Source organism: Crinia signifera, chromosome 5 (assembly GCF_055691185.1).
Source record: "Crinia signifera chromosome 5, ASM5569118v1, whole genome shotgun sequence".
Lineage (NCBI taxonomy): Eukaryota > Metazoa > Chordata > Amphibia > Anura > Myobatrachidae > Crinia > Crinia signifera.
In genome coordinates, this window is record NC_139221.1 from 253826672 (window position 1) to 253853972 (window position 27301).

A 27301-nucleotide genomic window follows, 5' to 3' on the forward strand; every position below is an offset into this window, starting at 1 on the left:
TGTGGAATAAGCCATTAGGTCCCATACTGCTTCACAGTAGGTGTGTTGGTCTGTGTTTTTGCAAGACAACATTCAAGTCCAAAAAGTTGTCTTTTTCTCATCTGAATGGGCAAACTTTTCCACACAGCATCAGGATCTCCCAAATGTTTTTTTTTTTCAATACATAATATTTTACCTTATCAGATGTCATTGTCTAATATGGTATATCTTAATTATTTCTATTAACAGTTATTTATATAGCACACACGTATTTCGCAGCGCTTTATAGAGATAATTTGAACTTTCACATCAGTCTCTGCCCCAGTGGAGCTTACAATCTATATTCCCTACCACATTTATACACACAGACAGACATTCTAGGGTTAGTTTTGTTGGGAGCCAGTTGACCTACCAGTATATTTTTGGATTGTGTGAGGAAACCCACACAAGCACGGGGAGAATATACAAACTCCTCACTGCATACCTCCCAACTTCTGCAGTTGGGAGGTCGGGACTCTCGTGCGGCGAATCTTCGCGCGCTCCTGAAAAGCGGGCGTGGCCTTGCGAAAAGGGGGCGTGGCCTCGCTGGATGACGCGTCCTCCGGCCGCGCCCCTGTTTTCCGCTGAATAGACGCTGTGCGCACAGCGTCTATTTTCAGCAGGCTGGGGGGACTCCCAACTGTCCCCCCCACCGCGGGACAATGGCGGCCCCGGGCGGGACGCGGGAACGTCCCCGAATATCGGGACGTTCCCACGGTAAGCAGAACAGTTGGGAGGTATGTCACTGAGATACCATATATGTGAGATGTTTACATTCTTAGTGGTGTTGGGGTTCCAGTGGCGGTTTTCTGACCTCTTGACAATTGTGATGCCAACTACATCCCATTTAAACTGCAGTGCATTTTTTTTTCTCCATCTCTGGAAAAAATCACAAAAGTTATATTGTTAGTCAACATTTGTAGTCAATACCTTTTAATGCTAAAGCTTAAGATATATAGATATATTTTTTTTTTATTAGAAACCACAAGTCATTCGCACCTGGATAACATCAAACGGGTTATAACACATCTTACACAGAGCTTAGACTTCAATACGCTGCTTATGATTTTATACAGTACAATAACACTCTATATGAAGAGAAAAAATGTCTATTGTTTTTAAAATAAAACCAGATATCTAATATCTGTTGGGTCCCTAAACTATGCTGTTGTGTGATTACCCAATCAGGAGCTAATAAATCACACATGTAAATATTGAGGTTTTGAGATCAAAACAACTCAGTTGCAGTAAGAAACTAATCCGCGATCAGTGTTCAAATACAACAGCATTGCAAATGGTCACTAACAAATAGTCCACTACAGAGGAGGGGCAGCACTAACCTTAACGTGGTGCCTCTTTATTGTCCTTGTAACACACTCCTCTGGGAGTGTTATACTTCTGACATTACAGGCAACTCTAAATCCTTATCAGTTTTGATTTCTACAATTTCTGGTAATAGGGGTCTTCCAGATATCCTCTATCCTATTAGGAAATCAGTACTTCTTATTGTTGCTGAACCTCACAGATTGAGGCACGACCTCTTGTTCTACTACTACTGCTCCTAATGAACTTTGCAAAGTTCTTTCATGTAATATTCCATGCTAGAGTTTCAGATGTAAGTCCTGAGAATCACGAGGAGATGGTACACTGCCTCTGGAGTTTTATAGGCCCTCGGATGTATAGGTTATCCTCCATCTGTCAGATGATTCTTCCTGAAATATGGAACAATCTTTCCCAGCAAGAATGCCGGTCAGCTGATTGAAGTTGAAGACTATATTCACTTTAATATAGTAAAATATCTCATTATGTTGTTGTACAGTTTGTATAATCTGTCTTTATTTGCACATCTAACATCAAGCTAAATTTATGTCTGTATTATGCATGAAATGGCACAGCGCAAATGTCAAAGGGTAGAGCACGCAATTACAACTATGCAGAGAGGCATGCATAAATTGGGTCATCTCTGAAGAGAGGTGATTGGAGTATGAAGTGGCATTCCCTCTTAAGCTGTGGTCACATGTTGCAATTGCCCCGTGCTATGCAGCACCCAATCCTGAAGCACAGTCCTGCTTCGGAATCGAGTGTAGAAATAGACTGTGCAGCATAGTCTATTTTTACTATCTCGGAACAAGGACCATGGTGCTCAATGCCCTCCCTCCCTGTCAGCCGATGTTGGCACCCTGCCGAGCCCCGGCAGTCAAAAATATCGTTTTTGTTTTCGGTGGCTGTTGCATCGGCCAGTGTGGGCGCTGCATTAGACAGAGTTTAAAGTTGTGGAAATACTTTAAGGTTCGATTCAATTTTAACTATTAGATTTTGTCTAACTACACTTTAGATGAACTTTAGATTATCTTGCAATTTGTCCCTAGGCTATATGCAAGATTCACAAGATAGATGTGCCTGCACAGTCTATTTTTCTATTCGTTACTGACTAAACGGGGACTGCATCAGCATCGAGACGGCACTGAATGTGGCTGGACACTGTGCGATTCAGACTAACTTTCTATACCTTTTTGACTATATAGTCAAAATTGATAGCTATAATCGCACCGTGTGTCCACAGCTTTAGTGTGCGCAATGCAGAACACCAAATATTCCCAAAAATACTTGTTAGGACAATTTATTGTAGGTGAGTTGCAGCAGCTGAAGTCGCGATGCGAAGGACATACATAAGGACATATATAACAAATTTCACAAATAAATGCTGAATGTATTTTATATTTAATGGATTCATATTTATCGTTTATTTGAATAGCGTAATATTTTTATTAATATTATAGAAATAAAGTAGATATCTGTATATTTATGTAATACGGAGGGGTAAATTTACTACCAGTACTAAGAATGAAAAGTGTTGATGTTGCGCATAGCAAACTAATCAGATTCTGTCTATCATTTTCTAGGATGCAATAGAGAAGTTATAGACAGGATCTAATTGGTTGCTATGGGCAACATCACCTCTTTTCATTTATAGAACCTTTGGTAAATTTACCCCAGAGTCTCAGTAAATATTTACCGACTGGCTCTTGTCTATCACAGTGGAGGAGTATGACAGGGGTGGTGAATAAAAAAAATAGTTCCAGGCTCCTCGCACTCCCATGTCCAGTTTTTCATATAGAAATTGGACTAATTACTTAAGACCAATGTAATGGTATAAAAAAGCAATATACATTTTGTGTATCCTAGTTTTTATGTGTTTTTGTAAAACTATGAAATGCTCATTAATTGGGACCAACTGTGACAAAAATGATTTGCAAAGTCTTTGTTTATTATTTTTTCTTTGCTGAAATAATTTACCATCTATGTAGAGGCACAAAGCAGCTCGTTTTCTATAATTAGAAAGCATAATTATGTTCATAGTTTACTATTCATGATTTGCTAATCTTCTCATTTATATAGAGCACAGCATATGTTCCGTCAAGCCATGCGTTCGCCCATGATCTGGTTCCACGTGGTACCAGCCGCTAATAAAGAACCATATGAACAACTATCTCAAAGCGAGAACAACAGCTACTACTCAACCCCACATGTGCCACCCGATCATCAGTACATTGAGAATAGGAACTTCCACAGCCCTGGACCTGACCAGACTCTGCAGAGAGTGCCCAGACACATAAACCAGGCAGAACCAATGGACTCTTACTCACATCTACCTCATAGCATCAATTCAGCAGGAAAACCACCAACTGGCCTCATGCCATCACCACAGCGTGGTGTGAACTCTCCCCCACCAAGCGGTTATAATACCAAAAAAGGAAAGAAGTTTTATATACAGCTAAAGAAAGGTAAGATAGGTTGTGTGTGGGCCTCTTACAGTGTATTTTATTCAAACTGAGACTATATACAGTATGTATAGCACTTAATTATATTAAGTGTTGAAGACATATTCTAAGCAGCAGTGTACCTATTTGTTAGTACTTGTCCTGTATTATTCAATGCAGTCTATATTTGGTGCACTTCCATAAGAAAACAAGATCTCTTACAACATAAGATCTTGCATCCAATGGCGTGCACACATTATGGGGGAAAAGTCTGAAAGCAGGTGTCTCCCCACGGCCTAAACTAGTGTTTATGTCAACTGGGGCAGGGCAAGTAAATATAAATAAATAAAATAAACAAATATAGCCCAATTATGAAATATATAAAAAAATAGGGCACACCATATGATGAGTTTGCTCCAAATGTTCTGAGCTTCTCTGTCACCTGACACCCAGCGGCATTTTCCACTACATGCCCCATGTGTGTCAACATTTGCTTCACTACACTACATTACATGCTGCACTACACTACATTCCACAGTACATCCCTACATGCTACATTATATACCCCATACAAGCGACACTTTTTCACTGCACTGTATTACAGTGCCCACAATAATATTAAAACTTAGTGTCTCCCGCCACATAGGCTGCAGGGCAATTCCCCCTTTGCCATGGCCCAGCGTGTTCACACAAGAAATATCAGTTTGGGGGATACTTTAAAATAGGTGTTTTGGAGAAAAAACAGTTTAAAATATGGATCTCCGATTAACCATTAGGTGCTGTTTTGGTTGGCGCTGTGAGGAAGCGTTATGTGACAGGCACTAGGTGAGCCTGGAGACTTCTCTGTGCAGGCAAATCATGGCAGCTGGCGGAGGACATGGTGGAGATGGAGGCAGACACACCTTCCCCCTAGTTGCAGCCCTGGTGTCTCAATTGGTGCCATGAATGCCATATATCTAAAGTGACTGGGTATAGGGGCTCATGTTATTAAACCCCTCCACATGGGCACACATAATTCCCTGTGCCCCATATGTCCATAACATGTCACATACAGACAATGTCAATAAAAGCGTAAGTATTGCTCAAGCTCCTGCAGGGCTTGTTGTGTTCTAAGAATAAACCCAAATCTGTTGAAAATTCACATAGGGGCGATTTATAAACAGATCAGATTGGAATCACCGTGCTAGAAGGTTACATTATTGTCAGAAATGTTATGGACTACATCAATTTTTCATATAAATAAATGGGAGTGATGATGCTACTGGGAATATGTGAATAGACCGTGGTATAATGGAGGTCACATGACGCTTCATGTTTGTATAATGTGCATGTTTTACTGCTGACAGTCTTACTTTGTCCTCTGTCAATCCCATTATCACCCCTGTTCCTAGAAGAGTTAATCAGAAATGATTGACTACTCAGTTGTAGAATAATTTTAGCATGGAGGAAATGTAAATATATAGGCGGTCTCCCTGGAAATATTTTTGTTTCCTCCCTCAAGTCAGAGTTTTGGAATTGACTACTTTTTATGATCCATAACCGTGTCTATTACATCCGCGTTAGACATACAGTAATTGAATGTTTCCAAGTAGATTAGCAATGTAATGGAAGTTGCTCTTGTAGATAATAGTCTCTAATTTTAATTACAGAAATAATTATCTATGTCATTGAAAGATTTACAGCAGGATACATGTTTGTACGTGATTCATTGATACATTTTGTAGTTTACCTGTTGTGTTATGTGACCTGTTACAACCCCCCCCCCCCCCCCCCCATCAACATGTTAGGCCGTGCGGATTATTCTGCAGTTGAAATCTGTAATGATTGACACTCCTTGTGCACTCAGGGTTGGTGCCAAAGCAACACATGGCATTGCAATGCACCAAACACATGATCATACCAAGCTCTGCAGTGGTCATTGAGATAATTGCCCAAACCCGCTAGTGTCTAACTGCCCAAACCCGCAGATTCTTACCTGATCTGGCATTCTGTTGTTCATGTAAAAGGGCTATCAATCCAAACTGTCAATTACAGGTTTAGTTTTCTATTATATTTATAGAATCCGTAAATGAAATGTTGCGCATAGCAACCAATCAAGTTAAACCTAGCATTTCATTATTGCATCCTAGAAAATGATAGAATCTCTTTTCATTTTAAGAAGCTTTAGTACATTTACCCCCTTAGTCTAAATTTTCTTCCGTGTACATACTAGGATAGGCATGTCCAAACTGTGGCCCTCCAGCTGTTGGGAAACTACACATCCCAGCATGCCTTGCCATAGTTTTAGCGTTCCCTAATAGCAGAATTGTGGCAAGGCATGATGGGACTTGTTGTTTTACAACAGCTGGAGGGCCATAGTTTGGACATGCCTTTATTAGGATACTTTTGTTTTTGCAACAGATGTGGAAGCTAAATTTACTACCCTACGCCTATAGGAGTATATGTTCATAATGTGAGAATCTATGCGTCTGTCCACTGATTATCCAGAACTTGTGCCAGCTCCATGCTAGGTGTAAGTTATTGGTCAGTAACCGGCATGACTTACATAGAGTTTTAGATACACATTCAACGTGTCAGTGACAATTCCACAGTTCAGGGCGGTTCAGTGCAAAACCATTGTTGCCGGCACTAAAAGCTCAATTTCACAGACTGATCCGGCCATGTTCTATCTACCTTAGAATAGGATTGACATAAACAAAATAACGCAAAAACAAGCAGTGTGTGTCCATGCACGGGGGGTCCATCTGAATCATAATTAGCCCCTTGGTGAGGTTACCACAAGGGCACAACATGACACGTTTCAGCTTTGCAGATTATATTATTGTATTTTATATCTGTACTTTTGTTGAATTTACTAGATTGACAAAAATATAAAACTGCAAGATGGTTTGTACATTCTGATTGGTGTTCTAAAGAGCGATTTTGTAGTTGTGATGTAAAGCGATGGCTGCTTCTTTGTGCATGTACCACCAATAATAGAAGGAAGCCTGAAACCTATAATATTTGCTTCTAGCGATATCAAAACCTTCACGATAATATTAAATGCGTATAATTTAATCCCATGCTTGTATCTCTTCCCAGGAGGAGGTCGGCAGGGATGTATGAAGCTTCTCATCCCTTATGCCGGACTCCTGTGGAGAGGCAACTACAACAAAGGATTGAGCAATTACTTTCTGTTTACCACTTCCAAATCTTAATTTCTCTCTGTAAATACCAATTTAATGCTGCAATTTCCTGAAATAAATTTGAAACAAAATAAAATATTTGTTTACTATAATTTTTAAATACATACCTCAGGGGAAACAGCTTTTGGAGAATGCTTCAGATTTTATTCTATATTTTTCTTGGTTGTGGTATTAAAGGAGGATTTTACCCCGTCGGATCCTGGTTGCTAGGCAATGTAAAAAGGTTTACACTAGAAGGAGTAGGCAGCATCAGCTCCAAGCACTGCCTCCTCCCCTGTCCCCTGATGAAGCCCTCCACCTCACCCCATGTGACATCAGCGACCCAGCTTATTGCCTATTGCTGAGTCGCTAAGGGGAGCTACCTCTCGCAAATGCTTGGCCGCTCTCGGGACGGACCTGTTTCCTAATCCCTGGTGTGAACCGGCATTTCCAATGTGAAAGGGGTATTGCTTTGGTCTTGCTTATCCATTTCAGTTAAATTGGGCTTACATAGTTGAAAATCATGTCCATATTTAATAACCGACTTTTGATAATTTTATTTTGTATTCAGATTGTTGTCTGTGCAACCTTAATCGAAATTCTGCGTTCAGATATTAGAAGCCGTTCTTGAATTAGTGTTTGAGAACATGAATAACCTTTCTTTTACAACTAATGCAGGTGTTGAAGGTTTGGGGTTCAGCATTACGTCAAGAGATGTCCCTCTCGGAGGTTCGGCTCCTATCTACGTCAAAAACATTCTTCCCCGAGGAGCAGCTATCCAGGATGGCAGGCTGAAAGCTGCAGATAGACTACTAGAAGTACGGTCAATTGTTTACATCTTTTTTTTATATGTGATTTAATATGTATTAAATGAAAGTATCACAAATTATCAGTACAATACAGTATTAAAGAAAACACAACATTAAAGAAGAAAGAAAAATAAAACAAAAAAAAAAAATAGAGCAACCATAAACATTCATACAGGGCTGTAACTAAATGCAGTAGAAAGGAATGTTGATAATCATAGGGGCTTATGTAATAACCTGCATGTGTGCACGTATTTTTAAAGCAGTAGTTGGTTTTGCCCTGTAAATCATGGTTGCTTTAAAAATAGGTTATTAGTTAAGCCCATACCATCTGATAACCTGAACAATACCCAGCAAACCCGGGTGTGGTATAGGGCTCTGACAGTGGGGATCCCAACAGTCGGGACCCCGACAGGAGTGCGAGCGCAAATAAGCCCCTCGCTACGCTTTTCACAGGTTATATTCTCCCTCTATGGGGGTCGTGGACCCCCACAAGGGAGAATAGCACCAGCAGTCGGGATCCGACGCCATCCCGATGTCATCCAGCACCCAGCAAAGCCAAACCTGTAGGAGACAAATTGGCCAAAGTTTGTAAATGATTTGAGTCAAAGTCCTAAGGGTGGATTTAATTGGAGAGAAGGATATATGGGAGCCATTTTGAAAAATAAATTTCTGTCCTGCCCTCTTTGTCTATGGAATTTTGTAAAAGAGATAAGGGATATGGGGTAGGCATCTCTTTGGAGACCCATTGGGAGAGATTGATCTTCCTAGCAGCAGCTGCCACTTAACAAGAAGTAGTTTATTACTATAAGACGGGTCTGGTTTTATTTTTTTAAATACTTTTTGAACAAATTGTTTGTTGATATGAACTCTTTGGCACATTCATTTATTCTTAAATAAAATAACAATATTGTCGCTGAGGAAAAGACCAATAATAAGTTGCTGCATGTGGTGTCTACTTGTCTGCCCACTGTTTACATTTTATTTTTTTCTCCCCTCAAGGCAATTTTTTCCCATTGTTTTTATTGCTACGTTTATCTCCATACATGAAAACAGATATCTGATATTAGAAATAGTCTTCTTCTGATTCTCATTTATTAAAATGCACAAATATTGCCTGCCTTTTCTTTGTGTAATTTGTCCCTGTTAGATTCACCTCCACCAGTGATAAAATAATAATGGTAATGGCTTTCCTCTATGGAAAGTGATTTGTCTACATCACTTAAGTTGGGACACACATGTCTGGGATTAAAGCAAATTGGTTCCTTACAGTGTTTTCTTTGGACGTTTTTTGAGCCTCTAAATTTACATTTTCAAATGACTTGGCCTGTGATGGGAACTATTAGTGGGCAGAGTTGTGGCCTACATTTCCCGTAATATTTAAAGTAACAAAGCCTTGAACAGCTTACGATCTATACCTATTTCTCCACATGTCAGAGTGTGCTTCAAATATACTAGAGTGCCAAGAAGAACATTTCCTTTACACACATCTTTATAAAAACAAAACAGAGGTAATTTGTTCTTGTAATATGTGCTACTAACTTGCATTTGCCCCCTTCTTTGTTTGCATTGATGTCTGTTGGTTCTCAACGGGTCTGATGTTACTGTAGTGCTATCTAATATTGTGATCTTTATTTTATATAGAACACATTGATCACAAATAGTCATTTTGCTCCCCTCCCTCATGTCATATCGAGATAATACATAGCTTTGTTTATTTTTTTAGGTCTCTATATAATACAGTTTGAGTATTCCATATCCGTATATCCAAAAACCGAAATATTCCAAAAAACGTGGTTTTTCAGATTATTTCGGGGTTTTTTCCACCCCTGTTCCTTTTTTCATACTTACCACATCCCCTGGCATACACGGCGGGCTTCAGGATCGTCTTCAGCAGCATCTCCAGTCCTAGGGGTGCATTGGGCGAGTGACATCACCAGCGTGCATTAATACTAGCGCAGTGCACCCATGGGACAGCTGAAGAGGATCCTGAAGCCCACAGGGGACTATCGGGGCAACACTAGGGGACCAGGTAAGTATGTTAAAAATATTCAGAAAACCGGAAATGCCCCTTAAATAAAATGCTTGTGGTCCCCAGCATTTCGGAACAAGGGATACTCAACCTGTAGTTAAAATCTAATTAAAATTCTTTCAGTAATTTTTGTGTGATGCTGAGACTGACAGGCTACTAGACAGACGCATTCCAAAATTTGAATTCATAATGACGACATAGTTCATAAACACTCGGTAGAAGTTTATATCTCACAAACAAATGACACAACCCTTTCCATTGTATTATAAATAGAGATGTTGGCCCACACTGCCAACACCGCAGTCCAAACAAGTAGTTACAGTAATTCCTGACTTTGCTAATGATCTGTACGCTTTACAAGAATGGTGTTACATTATTTGTGTTGTCTAGCTTGATGTTCAACACAATTAAAAATAGTGATTATCGATCTGTATTTGGGAGTACACATGATTTTCATATTTACCTTTTTATTAGAGGTTGATCACAACAAAAAGGTTCCAATGCTGGGTATTTTTTCATTCCGCATGCTGCATGCACATCTTTGTAGGAAAAGAGAGGTTAGCTGCGGGCAGGCACAGCACTCCAGGAAATTCCCCCGTCAGCCCCACCTTTAGCCTCCTTTTCTTTGAGTTTAACATACCAAGTAGTACAAATGAATATAATTTAACTAGTTAGTTTACTTCTGCTTCTGTAACCATTTTTAGTTTTGTGAATAACTATTTTATTAAATCAATTGTCCCAATAGTGTGCCTTGCGCTCTGTGTGCCCATCACTTTATGTAACATAGGCCACAGTCCCTCACAGAAAAGCATTAAAAACAAAAAAATTGGTGCCACGTGCACTGTAATGTAAAAAGAGAATAAACTAGATGCCACTCTGGAACAGGTGTGTTGGAACGCCAATACCTTGACACTGGTCAGGAGATCAGTTTCAGGGACCCAACATCACTCACAATACTGTTGGCAACCAAATCAAAAGTTTTGTAGGGAGGGTTAATGCCATGCTGTGGGGGGAAGGTTGTGGTTAGGCACAGGTGTGGGGGGGAGGGAGGGGGAGTTTTAGTTAGGCATAGACACTTAAAAAGGAGCGTTAGGCACTAAGGGGGTACAGTTATTGTAATGCAGCGGGCAAGGGGTAGAGTTTATTCGGTAAAGAAAACAAATCTAAAAGCTTTTTTTTTAATTTAGATTGTTTATAATTGGTCTTACATTTCTTGTCTCCCTTTTTTTCTTGCTGTGAATGTGTTAAGAGGCAAATAAGGGTTGGTACAGTTAAGATGTAACTTCACTTCGTCTCCTTATTTCTAGATAAATTAGGTCATCAATGTCTAAGTTGACACATGTAAAGGTCGGTGTCCATGTTGACAACTGAGGATGTGGACCCACAATTAGTTTACCTCTTCACTCGCCACACATTACAGTTCCCGTTTATAGTATGAAACCTATCAACCCAACCTTTAAGTGTGTCAACCATAGCTATGTGGAACTTTTGACCATGTTGATCATATGTATTTTCACCTATTGACTGTTGGTCTAGATATTGTCTATCAGCCATGCAAACACCCTTATTTCCCATAGTCCTCTAGTAGTGCAACATGTTCCTAAATAGACTACCTGGTCTGACCACACGCTGCAGTTGCCCACAGAACACATGTCTGACGATGAGCTGTTGCTGTGAAATGTAATTAGGATTGCTATTCATGGTGGCCTGCGGGATCTTAAAACATTTTCTGAATTGAAAATCAGTGGAGGAATTTATTAAATGCCACATTTGAGAGCAAATTCCATGGGTCAAGGAAATGAGCAAGCATTTCTAACATTAATATATATTCAGGCTAGGTACATGTACAGACACATGTATGGAAATGTTCCAAGTTGCGTGGGAAGCGGTGACCAAATACTACTAGAGTTTAATAGTCTTTGAAGTGGGGTGTAATGTATTTCTTTTTGTTACTGCCTCAGCATTGGTTACTTGTAACTTAATGTCGGTATTATTTACTGAATCACAGCTAATTTTGGATAAATTGGGCAGCATTTGAAAGAATAATTTTTCGTACATTAGTGCATTTAATCACATCTACCTTCTTTTCTTCATTTAAATTATTATGTCTAAGCATCAGATGTGAAACTATAAAAAAAAAAAAAAGCTATAAATCTGACAGGGAATGCTAGAGATTTGGGTACTTGTTTCCTAGCACGGCCACAACGATTTAGATCGTTGTGGTCGGAAGATAAAAAATCGGATCGGTCGCATCGCATGCGATTTGGTCGCATACGATGCGACCGATCCGATCTGCCGATTTTTCACCCGATTTTTTTATTTTTTCACCAGATTTTTTTTAATTGCCCCCCCAAATGTTAGTAAGTGTGCTAGACCCCACGATAGACGTGAACCCGAAGCGTGGCGAGCGCAGCGAGCCCGCGAGGGGCGGCGGTACGCGTCCTCCGACCTTTTCATTCCCCTACTATCCACTAGGGCGTGGAGTGAGAATATAATAGTGTGGCGAGCGCAGCGAGCCACCGAGCCCGAAGCGTGGCGAGCGCAGCGAGCCCCGCGAGGGGACGCGTATAACTTCACAGGTATACGCGTCCCCTCGCGGGGCTCGCTGCGCTCGCCACGCTTCGGGCTCGGTGGCTCGCTGCGCTCGCCACACTATTCTATTCTCACTCCACGCCCTAGTGGATAGTAGGGGAATGAAAAGGTCGGAGGACGCGTACCGCCGCCCCTCGCGGGCTCGCTGCGCTCGCCACGCTTCGGGTTCACGTCTATCGTGGGGTCATGGCGGGCACATAAAAAATGTGAAATGGGTCATATTGACCCATTTCACCTTTTTTATCAATTTTCCCTATGTCAGATGGACTTAATCAAGTCCATCTCATCTTGTGCCATTATAATGGCACAAGACCGACACGATCCTCCCGATTTCAATGTTAAAAGATTTTTTAACATTGAAGTCTATGGAAAAATCGGGTCAATCGGTCGGTCGCATCGCGGCCGATTTTAATTGGTCGCGACCGACCGATTGACCCGATTTCTGTCAATCAAAGGCAAAAAAATGTAAAAAATCGGCCACATCGTGAGGATCGTGTCCCTTAATTAAGAGCCACGATCACTCACGATTGTGGCCGTTCTAGGAAACAAGTACCGAGATTTGTTATATCATAAATTACAAGTTGTTTATGTCTTAATCCCTATACACACAGGGCGATGTCAGGTCTGTGCTGAGCAATGTAGTTTAGCACGGATCACTCAACACATCGCTTACACACATGCTATGCACCCGTGATGTGTGCTGAGCGATCTGTGCTGACCAGTGACTGGAGATCTGACTAGATTTTGACTGCATGTAGTCAAGAACTAGTCAAGCGATGGTGACATTGGGATCACGCATTGCCGTTGCTGGGGGGTATAGACACAGAGCTTAGTTTCCAAGCAATCTGGTCAGATCACCTAGAAATAGGGTCATAGGTACATATCTCCATGTAAACTGAACTCCCATTATTTTTCACATTCTCTGAGTAATGGTGGTGAACTTTTAGGATTTTAAAATGCTTTTTATAGTGATATATATGTGTGCGTTGAGCAAAATGAAAATGTGTGAGCATCTCTCTCCCTACCTAAAAGGTTAATGGCGTGGACTTAACTGGGAAGACTCAAGAGGAAGTTGTTTCGTTATTAAGAAACACAAAGATGGGCGGTCCGGTGAATCTTTTAGTTCTCCGGCAAGAAGAGGCTTTACACCCACGTGAGCTGGTGCGTACGTCACTTCTGCAGCATGTTTTCACTGTGATATATTTAAGGGCAGAAATTACTGTTTTTTACAGTATCAGAATTATTATATTGTATAACTATCATTCCTTTTGTTTTATATATATACTGCAAAGCATAATCCCCTATAAACTGCTGACGAAACCTGTGATCACTTGATACCCCCAATCCCATGTGCTTTGTCCGATCGCAGGTCTATTTTAGGCAGATAGAAACAGAAGCTTATTGGATACCATGATAATGACCATTGGTCATTAATCACAATAGCCAGCAATTTGAATGGGTTGAATAAGCTTCGGGGATAATATATGCGGGGTTTGGGTTTAGAGCTTTACTATTTAAATCCAGTTTGGAATTTGAGGATTATCCTGTTAACCTCATCTTTTAATGGTTCTTCAAAGTGTAGAAAATGGACTTGTGCCCAACTTTAGATTATTAAATAGTTATCACTGCTACTTTAAGTAATGCCAGGTGACAGTGCATAATTAGCCGTAACGATATGACAGGTATGTTACTCTTTATGACTTTTTTACATATAGTTTTCTGCTACCTGTACACAGTGTATTTGGAGGCAGCACTAGTCAAGAGAATGCATGCTTTGAATGTACTAGTAACTGGTGACATCACTGAGGCATTTTGCCAACAATACTATTGGTTCCTACTGAATGCATAGGCTGAACGTTTTCTGAGCCCACAATGGTGACTTTAACAAATGCAACAGTTCTAGTACTTGACCAGAAATACTGCATCTGCTAACCCTATAGCAATGTCTGATTTATAATTTCCCACAAAAATAATAAAGAAAAAAAAAACCACGTTGACAGCTATAACGTTTTCCAACTGCTCTATGCCGGCCCTCCAGCCACAGAGCTCTCCTGCCACAGTCATGATCTTGAATGTGATTAGTGCGGGCCTCAGTGTTAGGGAGAGATGAAGGGAACTGGTGCTTTTGTTGTGTGTCTAGTAGACATGTTTTTCATTCACTGTGCAGCTGGAGTTGTACATGTAATTTATCAGTGCACAAGATGTGACAACTGTATCTTGGTGCCGGTAACAGCTAGTCACGTGGCTGGGCTCTCTTTGTGTTGTGTGCTGGCATGATGCGTGAGTGTCATGCCCAGATGGTGCAGCTATTCTCATTTTTTTTAAATGACTAATATACATTGTTAAATATTCCTGCATTTGCATTCTTGTGATTAATTCATTTTTCTGTCATTACTGAGCAGTTCAGCTATTCAGTGGTGAACACATGCAAGTGATCACTGATTACATGAGGCTGTGGCTTTGTGTTTATCTTGATACGATAGGCTATGGTTTATTGCAGTTTAATTCATTTTTGTGTTTTCGTTTTCAAATTCCAGAATGCTGAAGCCAATCCAGTACCGAATACGAGGGAAATGGTAAGATCTCTTCTTGTTCCTTACACCCAAGTAAAATTGTAAAATACAGTAAATAAAGAATAATTAAATAAGTACTTTTTTCTTGCTCCATCTATATTTGGTGTGTATTATGAGTAATGTCCACATAACGGGCTCATAAGAGGGGTACTGACTGAGTTTTTTTTTTTTTTTTTTATTGATCTTATTTTTTATCCGAGATAGAAGAAATAGTAGTGGTACAGAGACCGCACAGGGTCCAATAAAGTATTAATATTAAGTACAGTTTGTCTAGCGTAATAATACAATAGTGGTACATAAATTATGTGACTTTCAGACAGGTGCTAACTGCTTTACTTGCCAAAATCCTTGCAGCATGGTCCAAGCTATGGCATATATTGCTGGATGTGTGTAGGCGAATGGCCAGTGGGTGCAATGTGTCCAAAATACACACATTAACCCTCTTGTGGTTGTAAATGTCCTAAGACCCATACACACTAGACCAGCGGTTCTCAAACTGTGGGTCCTGACCCCCAAGTGGGTCCCGACCTTCTCAGTATGGGGTTGCAATTATTCAAAAATCTGTTGAATTGTTTATTTTAGACTCCTCCCATCATTTTATGCCTCCACAATGCTGCCATGCAGGTGCTCTCTGATGACTACACATGTCATATGACCTTCTGCAGTAACTTTCTGGGGTCCCGTAATTATTTTTATTGTCTGATGGGGTCCCAGAGCAAAATAGTTTGAGGACCTCTGCACTAGACTATACACTCCGTGAGCGATATTGTTAATTATATTGGAGGGGCTCCAGGACCAAAGATATAGTGAATGATCATGTTCAGTAACTTCACCCAGCCCTCTACTGAGCAAGTTGTCATTGATGATACAGTCAAAATTGAGCTGCATGTACAGACGGGGCTGGGTGTGGTTAGCAATAATGAACACACTATGCGATATTACAAATTATATCACTAAGAAAGGCCAAGTTAAGCGAAATCATTTGAAATATCACTTAGGGGTATATTCAATGGATGTTGGATCCATCCCGAAATTCTTTTGATGGAATGGATCCGGCATCCATTTTTCAATGCATCGGCCAAATCCGGATGTCAGATTTGGCCGCTGATTGATGCTAACCTGGCCGGCGCAGGGATCGGTGAGTGCAGCGGCAGGATCGCCCGGGAGGTGGCAGGCGGCAGAAGGAGCCGGGTGAGCTGCTCTCACCCGGCCTAGCAGCGGGACAGGCGAGAGCAGTGGATGGGTACAGGAGGTGGCAAGAGGGTACGGGAGGCAGCGTACAGGAGAAAGGCGCCACATAAACTGCTGCTGCTCACCCAGCGCCATCCTCCTTGCCTTAATCGGATATATTTTCATGCCGGATTGAGATTGCCGGAAACCTGTCCAAAACCTTTCAGTTTTGGCTGTGTTTCCATCAAAAGCAGTTGGATTTGCGGCCATTCCGCCTATCCACCTGGTTTTCGAAAGGTCAGAACATTCCAACTTGCGGAAAAAAAACAGCTAGCACTGAATAGGTCGGAACCTTATCAGACCTATTAATGTCGGCAAGACCGTTTTGGCATCAATGGAAAATACCCCTTAGTGTGTATGGGGCTTTAGAACAAAGGCCCTTATTCTAGTTGAATCGGACGGATGGGTATTTTCGGACAGGAACCGAGTGTTCTTAGCCCCGCCTTCCATACGGATCGCTCCGAATGCGGTAAGACTCCGACCGAATGGACCGCGAGTGGATTTTTCATGTGAACACCTCCATCTGTGGGAACCTCCCCCATCATTCGATGGTAGCCGACCATCGAATGCTGGACCAAGTGGTCAGGCAGCACCGAGTGCTCCAGACCACTCGGGCATTTCTCCGTGAAAAAGCAGGGATATGGGCGGGCAGCTGGCATCCGGCTGTGCCATATGTCTGCCCCCCACACGTGCATCATGGCCGGATTACCATACGTACGCCCAGCGGTTTCATGGGAACGCCCATGAAACGCGGGGCGTACGCATGTGGTAATGAGCAAAATCAGCCCTTCACGCCCCTCTCCACCCCCTGCTCGGATGGTTCCGTACGATCATTTTCTGCACGGATCTCACGCCGTGTTCGGTTGTGTGAGGTGTTCGCACATGCGCAGATACGTCTCTGCACATGCGCAAACACCAACCATTGGCTGTCCGTCCGCATTCGGAGCCATCCGACTCAATCAGAATAAGGTCCAAAATGTCAATGTTAGACTAATACTATATCAGTAAAGTAAAACTCTGGGGCTTTTCTGTTAATGACTGTTATCTGAGACGGTATTTTTCATTTGTAATCTGTCTTTGGGCTCAGTACTGTATATTTTCCACAAGAACCACCTGCACATTCCCAACCCCTTGCAGTCTCGGTTGTCTGAAATTCTAAGTTGCCATAAAAGCAGAAATATGCAGATTATGGCGTCACTTCTGGGCATTCATCTTCCCAAAATGTTTTCTCTGTAAATTCAAACTTCCTCCCCCATCACGCATGGAAATACATGAGGGATGAAAGAATGGAAAACAGTTTTTAAAAGAAATTTGAGATCATTTTCTTTTCTGGAAATGGTAATTGCATTTATTTTCAATTTTTAAAGTAAATAAAATATAATATTATAAGTGTAACTTAATCTGATATTTTTAGATGGCCAAAAATCTTCGAAGTAGAAAAAGTGTTTCTCTGCAATAAAGAAAAAAAATAATTATATATATATTGAAATGAACAATTGTCTGTCTGTAAAATGTTCCAGATTCTGCAGTAGACTCGGCATGTGCACTTTTTAATTAGCTAATGCTGTCCTATAATAACACACTACTCGCCCTTGATGTTGCATCCACATTTGTAGCTATTGTTTGAGCCTATTCAGGATGTTGACGCAGGCCTATCCCCACAGCGTGTTGGGACCGTGTGATTGAGAAAGTGCGCCGTAACACTATTAAAGGAGATGCCTAGTGACTTTAGCTAAGAAAGCCAAATAATAAGACATATGGATGTGGTTATTTGATTCCTTTCCACTAGCTTTGATTCTCTTACAAGATGAAAATCACATGCTATAAATTTTATTTCTTTGAAAATACCCATTGCAGGCTTGTCTGTTTCAAGTTCACGTAGAAATGAACTCTGAGTCATCTTTGAAGTATTGGGCTAAGTTTGTAAGATAATATGGCAGAGGTTTTGCCATTGAAGTACCTTTTTAAGTAGTTCATTGCAACATGTAAAAAATATACCGAATGTACACACATTGGTGGCAGCCATTTTGTGTCCTGAGCTGATAATCAAACTGTGTTCGAAGGGGGATTGCTTACACCACTTAGTCATAAGGCATGTATCTTTGTGTGAGCAGTGGGTACAATTTAAAATAGTTTTCAGAAGGGTTCTGTGAAATGGTGCCCAGGGAAGAGAGATGTTTTCCTGGTAGAATAGGAGGCAGTCTAAACTTTCTAAACTCTCTTTAAAGAAATGTGTATTTGGCAAGTGAGGTTTCACAGCTGCTGCCAAATTGCATGAAAGCAATCATCGCCAGATGTGGTTTATTAACGTAGATAATGGGAATAATGAATTTCAATGTATATGTGCAATTCGGGTTCAGTTAGTTATCTGGCATGTGAATGAAATTAAAATTCACTTCTACAAAGTCTTGGCAGTTATTAGTATTTAGTGTAGTAAAAACAACACACACAATATAACAATGTCTTATTATGTCTCTGGAAGTCCCAGTATACAGACACATTGCATTACGATTGTCTCCCATAGATAAAAAAAAATATTCTACTTATCTCCTTGGTTAGTGTGACTAGTATCTGTTCACAAAGCCAAGTACTAGGTTAGTGTACAGTTAAATATTTTTGCCTAAAGGCTTCCATACACCTGAAAGACATTGCACCAATCATACAATCTCAAGGGACTGTATGATAGTGTGCACACAATTCTGGAATGTGCGGTCCCACGGGTTGGAGGATTTGTCCTCTGATCAGACGTGCTGCATGTTTAATTTTGCACTGTTTAATTTTACACAAACACATGACTGTGGGTATGTGTGTGGTAGTGTGAGCGCAATAGCTGGCTATCTATTATAGCTATAACATTTTTATATCAATTGAGACATAAAAATATAGTTGGCACTGAAGTGGATGCAAAACTGTATATTGCACTGAACATTATATCTTAATAAAAGTATCGCTTTACTGCACTGCGGTATTCAGCGGTAAATACGTATTGTTCATTCCGAATTACATTTGTTTCATTAACATAGTTGTAAGTTTGTCATTCATATTTCTTTAATGCATACTATATATTCTTAGATCTTTTTAAAGATCATTTGATTTACTTCCCTGTCTTTAAGAGTAAATGTTTTGTTGATTTGCAGTGCTGCCTTACAACTCTAAATAAGTTTTCAGGCTAATATTTTTTTATCCAGTTCGCACGTGAGCAGTAGAGCCCAGGACTGAGCTCCCATTCAGTTACCCATTGGTAAAATGAGTGCAAATAGGCCTAGTGATAAGGATCAATGATCCAGACGATAAATGTACTGCCTATGTGCACAAATCTTACAGGAAATTTAAAAAATGAAAATAAGTACATGCTGCATCCTTGGTATATGTATAGTAAAGCCTAGATTTGCCATGTGTATTGACCCAGGTGGTTTCCATCTGGGTATGGCTTATTAGTCAGTAGGTCTAGCCTTTATGATTGACAGGAAAAGGGGTACTTCCTCATCTTTGTGGCCACTGCTTCGCCAGTTAAGTTAGATGCTACTTAACCGCTACGTAAGGATTTTCCTGGAGAAAGTATGCCACCCTCCTGTGTCCACGCCACTATCCATTACCCTTAGTAAAGTTGTGGCAAGCCCGAAGCTTGGCGAGCAAACAATGGTGCTGCGTAGGTTCTGTAGCGTAAGTGGTGGCCGCAAAGATGAGGAAGTACTGGGAAAGGTACAAAAGTTTGTTATATTAAAACAGGGTAACACAGCTTTAATTTTTTTTTTTTGCTATTTTGTTTGCTAAATCACATGTGACTCCAATTAATCTACCTCTTTGCTCGCCATGCTTCCCCCATAGTGCCTTGCTACACTTGACACAAGTTCCCATTCCCAATCGTAGTCCACTTGGATGAAAACTAATTTTTTTATAAATTGTTAACCATAAATTGTCAACCTGTCTGCATTTTACATGTCAACCTATTTACCGTATGACTGTTAACCTAATTATGGTAGACCTATTAACCATCTGCATTGTGTCCTGTTAATGTGACCAGAAGATGACTACACATGCATGTTTAGGCATCTGTGTCATTTTGCCTCTTGACAGGACAGGCTGTGTGGATATGGTAAGAGGTACGCAGGGGCTGATTGAGTCGGATACAAAATGGCTGTGTTTGTGTAATGCCGCTGTAGCTTAATTTACTGTTTTATGTTAATATTGAGATGCCGTATGGTTTCAAGCCACTCCCCTTTCTTTTTTTCTGTGCGCACCGGCAACTGTCCTCATTAGTAGTGCTGTTTTTACCAGCAGAGATCTATCCAGCTCAGAATAGAACAGAGAATGGAGGATAATGTGTTGAATCACATCTGCGCCAACTCACCATTTGTGTTGGTGCAAGGAGATTCTTCGTCTCCCAATCTGCCCCACAATATTTGTTATGCGGTCATTACGTCGACAGCCAAAAGGTTGACCGCTGTTGTCCATTTTCTAGATTGAGTTGTGACGTTCTTCCATTCTATCCATCCGCCCCCTGATATTGGCCACCTGTCCGGTGGGGCTCTGCTCATGTCACTGATCTAGCACTGCACCTTCTTACATTTACATATGCATACATCCATGTATAGAAAACAGTCTGCTGCACAGTCACCTTCGCGTTACGCTTCACACTTAAGGAAAAGTATTCAACATATTTTTATCATTCATCAGTTCTTTATTAGAAATTATATACATGAGCGCCTTCAATCAGCTGAAGTCATTTTGAATGACCTTTGTGTCAAGTAAATGTTTTGAATGAAACATGGGACAGACCTAATAGCTTGGATAGTTAATGAATATGTAAGTAGGGAGTAGGGGGAGATATAGGGGGTGGAAGGATTTTTCTTCTTGAAACTGAGAATTTGATTGAAAGTCTGTTAGCGGATTACAATATTACTGGTGGCATTTGTATTAGCAACCACAATTCTACATAATCTGTATTTATCAATAAAAGATGCAAGCTTAATGTCAATTTAAGTTATCTGCAAGTTTTTACTCTTTCAACTCCTCACACAAAGTCCTGATCGTATACTTACGGACCAATGCATTTATATCTGTATGGTCCTTTACATAGAAAATCAAATGGTTTTGCTGAAAATGATTTAGCGGGTTTTTGTTGTTGTTGTAATCTAGTACTTGGGGTCCAGTTTCCATCTTTTTAATATTAAATCCCGAAAGGTGGCCATATATATATATATATATATATATATATATATATATAGTATCACATGCAATATGCAGTAACAGCGTGTGATTTGAACTAGATGCTATCTAGTACAAAAAGTACTGGGTGCACACGTGTTTCTAGCATCGCAAGCCGATGTAAACTACACACCATGCATTTTGAAGCAAACTTTCAAAATACATATGAGAATCGAATGTGTAGGCCCCATAAAAACATACAAATGTTGATCTTTCAGCATTTGTTGAATCTTGATCTGTTTAAACTTTAGACCTTTTGGGTGTCGACCATGCCCATGTCGACCTGTCAATGCCGACCTATGGTATGTTGACCATTTCAAAGTGTCGACCTAGTGACTGTTAACCGACCCAGGGACCGCATACCCTCTAGCATATAAACTTTATTTTCAGTACAAGAGATCCAACATCGCAGACGGTGTGCTTGCCAGCAGTGCTTATTTATTTTAGTTGAGACAAATGCAGTGCGGAAGCATCATACAGAGCATTAGAGTGTCTGTGTGCTAGAGGCGTACGCCGGGCAGAGGAGAAGTCCGTACAGTTCTAGCATCACCTTCCGAGAAACCTTTTCTGAGATGAACACGACGGAACAGAATGCAAATACAATAAGGGACATCTGAAGGAGAGAACTGTAAATGAAAGAGAGGTGTTAGCTGAGAATAGGATTTATGAGACTATAATTAATATAATGCTCTTCCTCTGTAATGCGTCCCTCACTTAATGCCACTTGTGTTCTTTGTACATTTCCCTTATATTCCATCCTCACTACAGTGTTAAGGGGTGTACACGGAGCGATTTGACTAAATGCACCAGTGATTTTGACTAAGCGATTTTGTCTATACTAGAATTAACATACTGGGTTGATATTTAATTGCAGATCGCCTAGTAAATGGCCAGTATTCAATGCCGGTGCGAGCGGCCGGCGAGGGGGTTAAACTGCGAGGATCACAGAAAACCAGTGATCCTCGCAGTTTAACCCCCGCGCCGGCCGCTCGCACTATGCAACGTTCCGGGGGAATCCTCGCAGTCACAGAACTGCGAGGATTCCCCTAAACTGCGAGAGCCGCGGCTAGTGCAGCAAACTCGCTGTAATTAGCCTCGGCTCTCGCAGCTTTTGGAGGCACATTCGCAAATTCCCCCTCGCTCAAAAAACGGAGCGAGGGGAAATTTGCTAATGAGGGGGGTCAGTTGAATACTGACAGGGTGAGCGGTGACTGCGAGCAAAAAGTCCTGCTCGCAGTCACCGCTCGCCCACGGCATTGAATATATGCCAATATCTCCCTCAGCAGTGGATTCCAGGCGATTTTGACTAGACAGCCAGCAAATATTCTTGCCTGGCAACTCTTTTTTTACTAGGCGATATTGGAGCTGGACGTGTGGAGTTTACCTGCTTTTCACCTGTTGTGAAATGTTTCATGCTCTGTGTGTGATAAATTAATGCGGTTATACATGTAGTTTTTTTATTGCCACTCTTGGTATGGAGTATGTGATCTTTTTATGTTATAGTCTATTAAATGTTACAGATTCATGCACTATATGATCTGGAACCTCTTTTAGGGCCAGATGTATCAAGCTGCAATAAGTGATAAAATGGAGAGTGATAAACAGCCATCCAATCAGCTCCTACCTGTCATGTTGCAGGGTGGTTTGCAAAATGGCAGATGGGAGCTGATTGGCTGACTCTCCACTTTTTGTAGCTTGATACATCTGCCCCTTAATCCAGACACATCAGGTGCCAGGGTGAAGTTAGGATTCGGTTGGTGTAGATGTAGAAGGGGCGGTGGGAGGGTGTCGGGATGCAGGCAGGGGGGATATCACACCGCGTGGGCTAAGACTAGCTGCGGGAGGCTCCCTGCATATAGATGATACCACCGATGATCCAGCAAAATCGATAATCTGGCTGTACTGGAGCTGTTGATGTTGGATAATTGGCATTCAACCAGTATATATGTTTGTGTATGTGTGTGTATATATACACACATTAAAAATATCTGTGCGACTGTCATAGTAGTTTTCTTTCACTTTAAGTCTGCTGAATAAAATCACACCATTTCATAAAGGTAAATAGAGAGGAAATTTTGCATTTCACTCATGAATTCCTCTACCTTGGAACGTGTGATTTGGAAATTGAGCAATTATTACTGAATTTGAACTGATGTTTTCTGCATCTGTAGTTTCCAGCAGACAATGTGTGAATATTTTCCATAAGTAGTGCCCTTGTTTAGTATCATTTACGCATCTGCAAGGTGCCCCGTAGTGTTGTGATCTAATGCAATACCTATCATTGTTATTTTCCTTTTGATAAATCTCTTATCATAGTGTTAATTGGAAGTGGAAGTTATTGGGTTGCATAAGGAGATAGCATTGTGTGTGAGTGCATATTACTGTCGGTCATGGCTTACCACTGTATTTCTTGTTATATTTGTATAGCATCTCATTTAGCTCTTGCACTTTAGCTCCAGACCAGTCTTTTAATGAACTGTAACTTTCATTCGACAGAAGACAGATGATGACGATCTTGTTCTTACTCCTGATGGAACAAGAGAATTCTTAACATTTGAAATTCCTCTCAATGACTCTGGGTCAGCTGGGCTTGGGGTCAGCGTCAAGGGAAACCGGTCAAAAGAGAACCATGCTGATCTGGGTATTTTTGTGAAGTCTATCATCAATGGTGGAGCAGCATCCAAAGTAAGTGACTTGAGCACTGATTATTTTGTTTTTTGCTATTCTGTATAAGTGCAGTGCATTAATATGAAGCATACAGGTTCACTCTGGCATTGTTTGCCTATTCTGTGATTCTCAACCAGCCGGTGCACGTAGTCCCTTAAATTATGCAAATTATGTTTACATGCAACAGTCTAATGCAAGCATGTGAAACTACACATCCCAGCATGCCTTGCCATAGTTTTAGCATTCCCTAATAGCAAAACTGTGGCAAGGCATGATGGGACTTGTAGTTTCACAACAGCTGGAGTGCTGCAGGATAGACATGCCTGGTCTAATGTTACAGTATCACAATAGAACCCTCCCTACCCCTGGGGTGGACTTGGCAAGAGTCTACCTGTGCTTTTAAAGACTACAGTTGGAGCCGTCCTTATCTAGCCGGATCTCGGCGCGGCACTCGCCGAAGTGTGCCAGCTGCCAGAAACGTATAGCTGGCACACTAGATGAGGATGGCTCCATCTATAGGTCACAACTGAAAGAAAACGGATTTCTTATTACGTTTATATGCTTCTCCGATTCACCAAACAGGACATATATTAACCTAATGAAAATAATACGTAATTACCACACACTGTATTCTGAAAACATACCAAGATGCTAAAAGCAGTAAAGACTCCGTAGGGATCCATTACATAATTATGCAGCCAAACGATTTCACATCCCCTTTGTAGGTGTGAATAGACCCTTAACCTCTGTTCAGTTGATTATTAAGTACAGCTATTGTTCCCCAGTAACTGTCAGCTCTGCAGGCGAGCATGTTTGAGTTTGCAAGGCGTCCAGGCTGAGTATTTGACAGCAGATCGCTATACTGGTAGGACATGGTGGGAAGTCTGGTTCAGCAAGAACTGATGTGTGGAATGTTAGACAGAGTCTGGTGTCTACAGGCTGAAGGGATCTGTGCAGCAATTGTCTCACTGTAATCTGCACATCTGATAGTCTGCCAATGATAATTGCCTAAACATAATTGGCAATGAATAATCCCAACTTTACAGCCTGCAAAGTACCTATGATATATACTAATCAATAAAGTACAACACTGAGCTTCCAATTACTTTTTTCCTCGGAGAGAGATGAAAATCAATATATATGTTTAGGTTATTTTCAGTACTAGGAGCAGTGTGTGTGTGTCCTGGGAGATAATACCCCTCTGCTGCATCTACTGACACCATTACAGTGTGTATTTTATTTCACTGTACTCTTAATATTTCCCTTTAAGAGACTCCTGTTTATTCATTTGAAAGTTATGAAAAAATGATATCTTTCTAACTGCAACAGTGCTCACAGTAGCCAAGTAGTTCGGCAGCCACCATGATGAACAATACTGCAAAAGTAAAAGAGCCTATGGCTTATTTACTGTCATAGCTGCCTTGCTCATGCTGCACAGTGCAAACCTGTTACTACTGTATATAGTAGAAAGCAAATGGAAATGGCATCCACTTATTAAAGGATTAGCAGCTTCAGCCAGCAGGTGGCGTAGCATCCTGCGCTCTAAATTATCTCACCGTCTTGTGTACAGAGTCATCCTCTTGTAAGGAAGGTTTAAAAAAACAGACACAAACATGGTCACTTCATATATATTCTTATTGTGTTTTATGCAGTGAGTTTGACTGTGGAACTCATTCACTTACAGTGTAAAAAACAACAACTAGTATATGCAGATGCTTGTTTTCCTATGATGTAGTTAGAATGGTAAGTGAAGGCCAATTAATATTTTAAAAACGGTTTAGTGTTGCGTTGTTAAAGAAATAAGGTAATATAGGCAGCTGACCTATTCATTCTGTATTGTTTTTTTTGTTTCTTTTTTATGTCTATTTTAAATAGAAATTACTTTTTTGTTTTGATGTATTGTTATTGACATAAACTATTTTCCTTATCAGATCTTCATTAAAGGTGCCCATACATGCTGCGATTATCGGCTTAAATCAGCGGTTATCGGCATTGCATCGGCTTAATTTGCACCGTGTACCTGCGGGGATGTGATGCGCGTACAATATTGTAAAGCACAAAAAGTATCTGCAGGCAGTGCTTTTCGTGCTTCATTGCATTGCATCGCATTAGTTTTGGAGTACATGCGATGCCCATTAGTAACTATTAACTTAAAAAAAAAAAAAAGGCTGAAATCGCAAAGTACATTACATCGCATCCACTTCAAGTGCCAAAATCGCATGGCAGCTTGAAGTTCAAAATGCACAGCACACAAAATAGGTGCGTGTATGGGCACCTTAAGGACGTAGCACTCTGAAAGTGGGCTTCTGCCCTGGCACTGGCTCACGTTATGCTCTGAATATGCAGCGGGTGAAGTCCGTTTAAGGGACTGCTATATAATTGACATTTTACAAAATACATCTCATTGACAAACCATTATTTGCATATGGTTACTAATACCCCCCTAAACCGTTACCATAATGAGGATTTTTTGAATCACTGCGTATATTCTTTTTTTTTTATAGGATGGAAGACTTCATGTGAACGATCAGCTTGTTGCGGTCAATGGGGAATCTCTACTGGGCAAAACAAATCAGGATGCCATGGAAACTCTGCGGAAATCCATGTCAACGGAAGGGAATAGACTAGGCTTGATCCAGCTTATCGTCGCCAGGCGAATAAAGAGAAACGAGGTAATGTTTGCCCATTTGGGTTTTTTGGGGGACAAATGTAATAAAATAAGAAATGTTCATAAAATCTTGTAACAAAATATTTTGTGTACTTTTTGCTCCCCAATACAGTATATTCATGTTTAGCTTATGCTATGTATAAGCCGAGGGGCAGAATACATGAAGTTATACTGTGTCTGTCAGTATTTAATCTGTTTTCTTACTCTACAGCTGTGCATGGCGAGGGGAAAGATTTTATCCTTTAACTCCAGTGTTCAGTAAACGTGTGTATGATCCTGGTGTTATTGAGGCAACTGCAATCACTTGGCTGTTTTCCTAAGTATTCACTATGCCCTTGCCGCCTGTAGGTGGTGCTAAGTTCCTATGTTTAGTAGAAGGGGTCAAGCCCTTTTAAAACAATGCAATATGATTAATGAGAAGAAGCAATGTTGATGGTGGCAGTGAAACATGTTCTTCTCACATGTTTTTACTAATCACGTGGTTGTAATTATTTTCAGTTGTTCCATTAGGAAGTTCTCTAATGACCATTCAGCCCTACCGCCTGGCTATTGCTCATTGGCTCAACCCAGTTTAGGTCACCA

General features: G+C 40.7%; 1 protein-coding gene across 21 annotated transcripts in view; it reads left to right on the forward strand.

Moving 5' to 3' along the window:
* PARD3 (par-3 family cell polarity regulator) overlaps positions 1-27301 on the forward strand; it is a 508043-nt gene that overhangs the window by 244201 nt on the left and 236541 nt on the right. For all 21 annotated transcript variants that reach the window (XM_083188844.1, XM_083188831.1, XM_083188826.1 and 18 more), the window contains 6 exons: positions 3418-3803; positions 7622-7761; positions 13406-13534; positions 14911-14949; positions 23881-24069; positions 26556-26723. In XM_083188844.1, the coding sequence (XP_083044970.1) occupies positions 3418-3803; positions 7622-7761; positions 13406-13534; positions 14911-14949; positions 23881-24069; positions 26556-26723 (1051 nt within the window). The remainder of the gene's footprint in view (positions 1-3417; positions 3804-7621; positions 7762-13405; positions 13535-14910; positions 14950-23880; positions 24070-26555; positions 26724-27301) is intronic.